The sequence below is a fragment of the Eucyclogobius newberryi genome, unplaced genomic scaffold (assembly GCF_026437365.1).
Source record: "Eucyclogobius newberryi isolate DKJ021-1_F unplaced genomic scaffold, fEucNew1.0.hap1 SCAF_15, whole genome shotgun sequence".
NCBI lineage: Eukaryota > Metazoa > Chordata > Actinopteri > Gobiiformes > Gobiidae > Eucyclogobius > Eucyclogobius newberryi.
Window position 1 is genome coordinate 2,730 of NW_027315779.1, and position 11,271 is coordinate 14,000.

The following is an 11,271-nucleotide window of genomic DNA, read 5'->3' on the forward strand; positions in this document are numbered from 1 at the left end:
CCAGTTCTAAACCAGTTCTAAACCAGGACTAAACCAGGTCTAAACCAGGACTAAACCAGGTCTAAACCAGGACTAAACCAGGTCTAAACCAGGACTAAACCAGGACTAAACCAGGACTAAACCAGGTATAAACCAGGTCTAAACCAGGACTAAACCAGGTCAAAACCAGGTCTAAACCAGCAATAAACCAGGACTAAACCAGGTCTAAACTAGGACTGAACCAGGACTAAAGCAGGTCTAAACCAGGACTAAATCAGGACTAAACCAGGTCTAAACCAGGACTAAACCAGGTCTAAACCAGGTCTAAACCAGGACTAAACCAGGACTAAACCAGGTCTAAACCAGGACAAAACCAGGACTATACCAGGTCTAAACCAGGACTAAACAGGGACTAAACCAGGTCCAAACCAGGTCTAAACCAGGACTAAACCAGATCTAAATCAGGACTAAACCATTACTAAAACAGGACTAAACCAGGTCTAAACCAGGTCTAAACCAGGACTAAACCAGGACTAAACCAGGTCTAAACCAGGTCTAAACCAGGACTAAACCAGGACTAAACCAGGACTAAACCAGGACTAAACCAGGTCTAAACCAGGACTAAACCAGGACTAAAGCAGGTCTAAACCAGGCCAAAAAACCAGGACTAAACCAGGACTAAAGCAGGTCTAAACCAGGACTAAACCAGGACTAAACCAGGACTAAACCAGGTCTAAACCAGGACTAAACCAGGACTAAACCAGGTCTAAACCAGGACTAAACCAGGTCTAAACCAGGACTAAAGCAGGTCTAAACCAGGTCTAAACCAGGTCTAAACCAGGTCTAAACTTGATCAACATGAAGTGTGCCCCTCATTTTGCTTCACAACAACTATATTACTGGCAATGAAATACTTGAAATACTAAAACTCTTCAAAACTACTCAAAAACAGCATGATTCCTTTCGTTCGTTCTTCCTCTTTGACTATTTGTCATGTGACTAATGTTTACATTACTCGTGTGCGTCCTGAACATCCGGGTTAGCACAAGCTAATGTTTTTTTTCAGATCCTTTTTATCACAAAAGACGACAAAGTTATTATAATAAATGCAACGCGCGCATAAAAGAGCGCATATTTTTCCGCACATTTTTAATGGAATTGAAATGATCATTACTTCGGTTTTATTAGGTGGATTTACACAAAACTTTACTCAGACGTAGCATGTTCATGAGTGTGAGTTGGTGGGCGGAGCATGTTCATGAGTGTGAGTTGGTGGGCGGAGCATGTTCATGAGTGTGAGTTGGTGGGCGGAGCATGTTCATGAGTGTGAGTTGGTGGGCGGAGCATGTTCATGAGTGTGAGTTGATGGGCGGAGCATGTTCATGAGTGAGTTGGTGGGCGGAGCATGTTCATGAGTGTGAGTTGGTGGGCGGAGCATGTTCATGAGTGTGAGTTGGTGGGCGGAGCATGTTCATGAGTGAGTTGGTGGGCGGAGCATGTTCATGAGTGTGAGTTGGTGGGCGGAGCATGTTCATGACGCTGTAAACATGCCACAGTCTTTCATGCTCTGTCCCACATAAGATAAGGTAAGATAAGCCTTTATTGTCCACACATGGGGAAATTTTGATGTTGCAACGCAGTAGATACAGGGGTAAAGAACAGAAAACTTATAGGAAGTTAAAAAAAACACTCTTAATAGAAGAATTCTTATAAAGAAAAAAAAAAAACTCTTATTAACAAAACTCCTGTAAACAGGTCCTCTCATATCTTAATAGGGAATGGAGGGAAGAAAATAAAAATAAAGATAAAATAAGATAAGATAAGATAAGATAATCCTTTATTGTCCCACATGGGGAAATTCCATTGATGCAACGCAGGTAGATACAGAGGTAGATACAGAAGAAAAGAACAAATAACTTATAGAAAGTTTGAAAAACACTCTCAGTAGAAGATCTCTTATAAAAAATCTCAATAATAATAATAATAATAATAATAATAGCTGGCATTAGACAAATAATACTAATAATAATGGTAAAGTAAACACTCTTATTTACATCAGTTATATGCACATGGGTATGACAGTATTGCACATGGGTATGACAGCATTGCACATGGGTGTGACAGTATTGCACATGGGTATGACAGTATTGCACATGGGTATGACAGTATTGCACATGGGTATGTCAGTATTGCACATGGGTATGACAGGATTGGACATGGGTATGACAGGATTGCACATGGGTATGATAGTATTGCACATGGGTGTGACAGTATTGCACATGGGTATGACAGTATTGCACATGAGTATGTCAGTATTGCACATGGGTGTGACAGTATTGCACATGGGTATGACAGTATTGCACATGGGTGTGACAGTATTGCACATGGGTATGACAGTATTGCACATGGGTATGACAGTATTGCACATGGGTGTGACAGTATTGCACATGGGTATGACAGTATTGCACATGGGTGTGACCGTATTGCACATGGGTGTGACCGTATTGCACATGGGTATGACAGTATTGCACATGGGTGTGACAGTATTGCACATGGGTATGACAGTATTGCACATGGGTGTGACAGTATTGCACATGGGTATGACAGTATTGCACATGTGTATGACAGTATTGCACATGGGTATGACAGTATTGCACATGGGTATGACAGTGTGTGTTGAAGAGTGTGACAGCAGCAGAAGGACAGACTGTGAAACGTCTCCTTCACACAGCGAGGGTGGATCAGTCACTGAAGGTGCTCTCCAGAGTGGACAGAGTGTCCTGCAGGGGGCAGAGTGTCCTGCAGGGGGCGACACTCATGGTCCAGCATAGATGTGAGTTTAGCCAGGACCCTTCTGTCCCCCACCTCCTGCACCGAGTCCAAAGGACAGCCCAGGACGGAGCTTTGTCCAGCTTCTTCCTCTCCCTCTCTGTGATGCTGCTGCTCCAGCAGACCACACCTACAGGAGCTGATGCACCACAGAGTCAGAGAAGGTCTTCAGGAGTGGCCCTGTCAGGAGTGGCCCTGTCACTCCAAAAGACCTGAGTCTCCTCAGGAGGTAGAGCCCACTCTGGCTCTTCCTGTACAGTCTGTGTTATGAGTCCAGTCCAGTTTGTGGTTCAGATGAACACCAGGTCCTTGTATGAGTCACTCTCTCAATGTCCCGTCCCTGGATGTTCTCTGGTGAGGGGGGCGTGGCCTCTGTGGAAGTCCACCACCATCTCCTTGGTCTTCCCCGCGTTGATGAGGAGGTGGTTCCGCTGACACCAGTCCACAAAGTCCTGCTCCAGTCCTCTGTCCTCCACATCATCATCGTCCGTGATGAGTCCGATGATGGCAGAGTGGTCAGAGAACTTCTGCAGGACACAGCTGTCCGTGTCGTGTCTGAGGTCTGCAGTGTAGAGGGTGAAGAGAAAGGGCGCAAGGATGGTGCCCTGGGGCGCCCCCACACTGCAGGGCCCCCACACTGCAGGTCCCACACTGCAGGTCCGAGTGTCAGACACACAGTCCCGGGCTCTCACAAACTGGGGTCGGTCTGTGAGGTCGTCCAGGATCCACTCTGCAGGTCGTACTCCACACCAGCCGTCTCCAGCTTGTCCCTCAGGAGCTGATGGTGTTGAAGGCGCTGGAGAGATGAAAGAACAGGATCCTCACAGAGCTGCCAGGCTTCTCCAGGTGAGAGAGAGAGCGGTGCAGCAGGAGATGACGGCGTCCTCCACTCCGATGTCAGGCCGATATGCAAACTGCAGCGGGTCCATGGCTGGGCTCACGGTGGAGCGGAGGTGGTCCAGGACCAGCTCCAGTGTCTTCATCAGGACGTGAGACCCACCGGCCTGAAGCTGTTGAGGTCTTTGGCGTGTGGTGTCTTGGGCACAGGTACCAGACAAGAGGTCTTCAGACCTGTGGTACCACCCTCAGCTTCAGGCTCATGTTCCGCGGCTTGTTGTATGGAAAACACCGTCCGGAGGGAACAGTGTTCTCAAAACAGAAGTTGATGTAGTCCTGATGCTCTGTGATGGTGCTGATGTCCTCCCCATGTGGGCCATAGAGCTCAGTCCAGACAGTGGTGCTGAAGCAGTCCCTCAGAGTCTCCTCGCTCTCAGCAGAGCACCTCCTCACCACACGGGGCATGTTTAACACTTTATATGTGACACATGTTTAACACTTTATATGTGACACATGTTTAACACTTTATATGTGACACATGTTTAACACTTTATATGTGACACGTGTTTAACACTTTATATGTGACACGTGTTTAACACTTTATATGTGACACGTGTTTAACACTTTATATGTGACACGTGTTTAACACTTTATATGTGACACGTGTTTAACACTTTATATGTGACACATGTTTAACACTTTATATGTGACACATGTTAAACATGTGTCACATATAAAGTGTTAAACACTTTATATGTGACACATGTTTAACACTTTATATGTGACACGTGTTTAACACTTTATATGTGACACATGTTTAACACTTTATATGTGACACATGTTTAACACTTTATATGTGACACATGTTTAACACTTTATATGTGACACATGTTTAACACTTTATATGTGACACATGTTTAACACTTTATATGTGACACATGTTTAACACTTTATATGTGACACGTGTTTAACACTTTATATGTGACACATGTTTAACACTTTATATGTGACAGGTGGAATCTTTACAGACGCGACGCTAAACACTTCGACCGGCTCAAGTTTCTTTCATAAAAAATATAAATATCCGCACGTTTTACGACCTCGTTCAGAATGACACTGGAATATGTCACAAATGTATTATAATGAGTGTCTGCTTATGATTATCATATTATTATGATTATCATAAACAGACACTATATGTTCATTGTAGGTTTTTTGACGCGTTTCAGCTCCTTCACACTTTCACCGTCTTAGGGGCTGTTGCTTTAGACATTTTTTACATACCAGAATATTTTTCAGTATTTGCAAAAGTAAATTGCTAATGCTAAGCGTCTCTACAGGGAGGAGGGGGTGCAGCCGGGTCACAGAGGCTCTCTCTTTCTCCCTGCTCAGGTCTGCGTTCAGCACGATCTTGCAATTTGTCAGGACAAACTACTATTTGAGTCGCAAACTACGCAATCTGTGAATTACTGAGCGTCGTTTGGTATGTCACAAAACGCAGCAGAAAACATGGACGGGCGGCAGGCTGAATATATATCAGCAAATATTGAAAATGTTCAACAACTCATGTAGTACTCTGACACACGTGTCACAACTAAACTACATGTTGTTGTTGTTGTTTTATGGCGGTTGGTATCCAAGTGTTGCATCACCGCCAGACTTTATTCTTTCGACTTCATTTGTCAGAGTCCGACCGGCTTTATTCCAGGACTGACTCCTTCATCTTCCTCTCCTTTGACGTTCGGTGCTTCTGCCACAGCTTTATTCTTTAGGCTTTGATATTTCCACTGATGTCGTTGCTTGGCAGCCGTGCATCTACGAGACTGGGCGAGGACAGGAGACCACGCCCAGTTCTTCACTCTGATCACTCTGACTCCCCAAAAGTAGAACCTCCATCACTCCGACTCCCATTTAGCACCTTTAGCCTGTTTTTTATTTCTGCCCAATCCAGCTCTTTTGTTCCAAGGAATCTTCCTGTAGCTTTAGCAATGATCCTGATCCTTTCAGTTTTGTTGTTGTTGTTGTTTTATGGCGGTTGGTTTCCAAGCGTTACATCGCCTTCCATTACTTTGGTGTTTCAAAGCCCATGAGTTCAAAGCACGTTATAACATCCTCTTCCTCCTCATCCTCAATGCTCATTCCATGGCTCGAGCCGAACAAGAATAAAGTCTTTACTACACATGTAGTACTTTTATGCAAGAATGCAGACACTCTCAATGGCTTCAACCATTGCACAATATCTAGTTTATATATATTTTTGTAAAGGTGGATTTATTGGTAGGAGCTGTACGCCAAAAAGTTTTTTTTTTTCTTATGCCATGTGTTTATTTCTATACTGCACATTTTCAGTGATTCAATAGTGTCACTCAAATCCGAAACAATTAAAATGTATTTAATGAAGTTGATTGTTTTATCCCTTTATTGGAGGGAAAAAGGGATATTTTTTGTCGACTTTGAATTTGCTGAATTCACTCACACATATAATTTAGAATATGTTTACAGCAGAAGAGACAGTTTAGGTCTAAAACATGAGATCTGGATCGTGCTCCTCAAAAACATCTTCACCTTCTGTCTGCGCCTCCTTGTGGTTTGAATCAGAAATGTCTGTTCTATTGTTGTTTCGCTGCAGTAAGTTAGATTCAGATTTGACTGTAGATTGAGACATTTTGTTGTTTGAAGATAAAATTCCATCTAAATAATGTCAGCCTTTGCGATTTGATAATTGTGCCGAATCAAATGGTGATTGTCATATTTTGTGGTCTTATTGAGGACATTTGCAGAGGGTCTGGTGGATGTCGCCCTCTTGTGGCAGAACAGAGTAAGTTTCACACACGCTGCAGACTTGAATGTATAAGATTGATAATGATGAAGGTAAACTTTTAAAAGTGATCTCAGAGGATTTGACTGACGTTTTTTTAGAGAACTGTTTAATTGATCAAAATAGCTAGAATTATTTTTTTTTCAATTCAAATTACTAAGTCTAGAATACATAGAATATACAGGACTCTAAATATACTGCTCAGAATGGGCCACGTACACGTAACACAAAGCTTCTTATTCTATTTCTTCATCTTTATTTGAGGGGTCCCTTGGGATTACTTTAAATTAATAACTTGATCGATCACAGATTATTCATATTCTGGACATGATCGAGGCTGTCTCTAATGGACAGGAATACTGTCCATGTTCAGTTTTTCTGCAACATGTTCCAAGCAAAAGGCTCTGTGCAGGTGAAAGGACCAGGGCAGCAGTGATAGAGCCAGTGATTCTCTGGGTGATAAAGTACAAATACAGAGGCATTCATCCAAGCACAGTCACTACCAAAGACTCAAACTCCTAGTGGCCAGAGAAGTCTGTTCCACCTCTGAAGACCGTGAGTACATTATAGGTTTGAACAGTTAGTCAGTGTAAACTGTGACTACTGTCATTAGTCACACTGACATCTGGTATCTGTAGTTCTTCCCTCTACAGGTGTCACTGAAGACTCAAGAATTGTAGTGTTGTTAATATTGATGTAGTGTTATTTTCATTAGGACTTGAATCAGAATTACAAGGTACTTTATTAAAATGGAAATGCTTTGATTGAATAACATGCATTAATACACAGTGCAGTTTTAAGTCAGTAGACTTTGGAGGCAACACAATAAGTCAGAACTAGAATAAAGTGAATTTAGTCCAGGCTGTTGGAGGGAGAGGCTGTGCATAAGGGCTAACATAGCAAGCAAGAGGTTGTGAAGGAGAGTCCAATTACATCAGAGATCACATCCGCATCCTCTTCCGCATATTCTTCTCTGTAGTGACTCTTGGAGCTGGGCATGTGATGTCTTTAGCCTGGTCAGCACAGAAAGGCCTGATTTTTTCATGCAGATAGGTCTGCCTGTCAAAGTTCAGTCCAGGTGGGACCAGGACAGGAAGACAGTCAACCGGAGGCAGATCAGCTGAATTGCGCAGTAGCTGAAATTCCACAGGTTCTGCTTCACAGTGACTTTTTGCAAGCACCACACCTGGTCTCTCGGCATCAAAGCTGTAAACAATTAACAGGACATTTAAGAAATAGCAAACTATTTATCATAAAACACCATCATTAACCAATTAATTTTATATGAACACAATATGAGAGTTTCAATATAAACACCTGAAGTGCTGATAACTCTTGATCTTTGGAAGCCGTCTGAAGAAGGGACTCAGATGCTTCTGCCAGTCCAAGTTCTTGACAAACACTTTGCCATCCGCCGTTCCAACAAGCTGTGGGATATTGAGGTGAGACTCAGGAGAGCTGTTTTCCACTACCTGATGACAAGAGCGACAAATGTAAAAAAAATGAGAACAGAAGAAAAATAAGTTTTGCCAGGCTAATGTTTACACATTATAGTAGTCAAATAATATAAACTAACCTGAGCGATGTCTTCCAGAGTGTCGACCCTGGTCTTCATGTATGCTCGCTTGATAAGTCCAAAGCCACAATCAGGGGAGAATTTGGTGTGTCCAGCAATGGGGAAGTGGATGTCCATTGTGTGGTGAAGCTTGTGTCCAACACGCCAGGCAGCATACCACAACATGAAACTGTTTTTGTTTTGGCCACTGCAGTTGTCACAATGAAGATCCACGTATTTTTCTCCAACACCAAAGTTGTTGAAGAAATGATGCATGTAGCTTATGACTTCATTGCTTCCCTTACTTGACGACATGCCTTCATCGATCAGGAAATTGACCTGCTTCTGCATCCCTTCACAGGAGACACCAAAAAGGCCACATTGTCGTGGAGACAGGAAATACATTGGCCCCGGCTGCAGAGGGTTTGAGGGAAAGTGCATCTGTAGAAGACAGAGAGAGATTAGATTAAGACATGTGACATTTGATTAAGACATTTGTGTTTATTCATACAGTAACTGTCTAATATAGTTGTGATTCTGCATTTGCACTATTATTCTGCGACTTATTCTCTGAGCACTTTTATTGTACAGTGACAAAATCACCCTTCTAGGGGACATTTAATAAAGTGAAGTAAATGATGTGTGATAAATAGTACCTGCTGTGCAAAGTCGAAGCTGTAATGCATCCTGATGTCTTTGCTTGCTGGCGGTGAGGGTCCGAAAGACAGCACATTAGATTCTGTTGTCTGTCTGCAGGCAGCAATCAAAGAGTTGTAGAAAGTCCTCTCATTTTGCACAAGGGCAAGATGATGCACTTGCTTCTGGACCACTTCAGATTTTCTTTCATCTGGAAAGTTTGCACTTTGTATCAGCTGCTCGTTGTTGCTCTGACACCGCCAACAGAGATCTGCACGTGGCCTGCAGCTTCTGATGTGTGGGAGAAGCTGGTTCCACAGTGATCTGAAGCTTGATTTACAAACTACAGGCTCACCTGAAAAACAGATGTTGCTTATGGTTAATTAAACTGTAATTGCTAATCATTAAATCATGAAAATCACTGAAATAATGTTTTACACTTACCAAGCTCCTTAGCAGACTTCATGTAGAGACGCCAAACTGAGGCCTTAGTCACATGGGTTGGGAGCAACTTCACATGCCAGTCCTTATGGCCCGGATGTCGGCCCGGCAACATGATGGAATGGACTTCTGCATAGTTTTTGATGAAATCCACAACTGTGTGGATTACTTTGCGGCTGATGAACCTGGCTTTATGTGGCTGAGAGCGCTTCTTCCTCAAAAACCGTGGTCTCGCCCCATTGTCCTCATAGTGTTTAGTTATATCAGTCAGGGTGTCTTTGCCAATTCTGAAAAGGAAAACAAAGAAGTTTCACATAATGAGTCATGCCAACAGCATAGTTTAGATGTGCATATCATTTTAGCATGTAGCAGGGATTGCAATGTATCTTATGACTACTTACGCCATGAGGAACAGGAAAGTATTTCTGCAGACTTCATTGCCTCCGATGAAATACGTGGTCCGGGGGCACTTTCTTTTCACCTGAGGCTTGTTGGTGGATGTGGTCATCTCCGAAGTAGCTACTGTACGTCTGTTTGCCTCAAGATGTCCAATGATTCGCATGTCCTGCCACTCTTTTGCGGCTGCTAAAGAATCACTCCTTAGGTTGTACATAAGCTCTGGGGAAAGTCTGTCGCTACACGAATGTCTCCCGAGGAGAGACTCCTCCTTTCTTCTTGCGTAGCATTTGCAGTCAAAGTTACGGATTTTCTCCATTTCGTCTTTCTCCCCTTCAAATGTTACAGTAGAGATAGCGTCTGATATGTCACGCTCCAGCGCCTCTGCTGCGAGGCCGAAAGTTTCTTCCTCGTCTTCGTCGTCGTCTAAGGTCAGCTGTAGATTAGGGATGTTCTCCAGTTTGATGAAATCGCTCTCATCATCCGTGCACTCATCTTCAGATTCAGAAGTTAGATTACCATCTGGATAACCTGAAGCATCCGGCTTGTCGCAGAAGTACTCCCACAGAGTTGTGCTGTGAGAACCACGTTTGAGCTCCTCTGCAATACAGCTTGCTTGATCCATCTCGGTTCAATGCTTCTATAGTAGTGCTAAAGCCAGAGCGTGAGCCAGAATAAGTAGCCATGTGTATCGCTTTGTGCAGCTGATTGGTCGAAAAATAACAAAAGCGCTGCAGCAGTTCATATGGAAATTAGGTAACACGTTTATAATGAGGCGTACACTGTGATAGTAATACGCGCGCCGAAAAACACGACCAAAAACAACAGCACACTTCCGGTTACCCACAATGCCCCGCTCTCTCTTAAAGGGTCAGCCAGGCCGGTAACACAGTTCAGCATATTAATATTAATGTGAAGTTAATTTATGCTGTGAACAGTGCATTGTCGAAAAAAGCAAAAGTATTGTTTGTTCCGGGACATCTCCCCTTCGCCCGTTCCTATTGGTGGAAGAACTGCCCCGCCACAGACTGTCTTCACCTACGTTCGGAAAAGCAGTTTAAATCCCATAGAGCGGCCACTGGTGCCACATCCGACTCTTCTACTACGAAACAGTAAACATGAGTGGACGCGGCAAAGGAGGAAATGTTCAGTCAGAACCCTGGACAGTTCTGGGTGCGCCCAAAATTCTGTGGATAAATTTGGCATATGTTACGGAATACGTAAATATAAAGTTAAACTGTTGAAAGACTAATGGACAGTATGTTAATATTCCTAACTCCATCTCACTCGGTCCCTACAACGGCCGCATCATCTACCCCGGACAGATCAACTCCTGCTTCATCTGTCAGTCCCTCGACCATCAGGTGAGACAATGTCCACTGGTGAAGTGCTGGAGATGTGGGAATAATGGACACAAGGCCAAGGACTGTGAGTCTGAAGCTCTGTGCTCCCTGTGTGGGGAACATGGTCACACATATTTCACCTGCCCCAGCTCACACTACAATAAGTCCAGAGCACCGTCCACAAATACACAAGCAGACACTGATAACACCCGGATGTCTTATGCACAAGCCGCAACAGTCCAGCCATCCAATCTGACCACAGAGCAGCCTGTTACAAAGCCACTCCACAGCAAACAACCCAGACCTAAGCCCAGCTCCACATCTGAGCACCCTGACCCCCGCCCGCCTCTGCCGCCCTCTAGAGGCTCGGAGGTGCAGCGCCAGCCAGGGCTCTCTCGAGGCGCCTCCACTGTGCGCAGTAACCGGTCCGAACAGCC

At 43.9% G+C, this 11,271-nt stretch overlaps 1 protein-coding gene across 1 annotated transcript; it reads right to left on the reverse strand.

Annotated features, from left to right (window-relative positions):
* Positions 1–7,205: 7,205 nt before the first annotated feature.
* Positions 7,206–10,311, reverse strand: LOC140360260 (uncharacterized). Its single transcript, XM_072445468.1, has 6 exons — positions 9,497–10,311; positions 9,099–9,382; positions 8,675–9,009; positions 8,040–8,459; positions 7,781–7,935; positions 7,206–7,669 (listed from the first exon to the last, which is right to left on the reverse strand). Exons 1-6 carry the CDS (start codon positions 10,114–10,116, stop codon positions 7,405–7,407), a joined length of 2,079 nt encoding a protein of 692 aa, XP_072301569.1. The 5' UTR covers positions 10,117–10,311; the 3' UTR covers positions 7,206–7,404.
* Positions 10,312–11,271: the final 960 nt, after the last annotated feature.

What these genes read in the sequence shown, in the direction of transcription:
- LOC140360260 (XM_072445468.1), bottom strand. Translation starts at nt 10,116, where the DNA reads ATGGATCAAGCAAGCTGTATTGCAGAGGAGCTCAAACGTGGTTCTCAC. An exon ending in CTCTGGAAGACATCGCTCAG is followed by an intron (nt 7,936 to 8,039) that starts GTTAGTTTATAT and finishes TCTTGTCATCAG; the next exon opens with GTAGTGGAAAACAGCTCTCC. An exon ending in AAGAGTTATCAGCACTTCAG is followed by an intron (nt 7,670 to 7,780) that starts GTGTTTATATTG and finishes AATTGTTTACAG; the next exon opens with CTTTGATGCCGAGAGACCAG.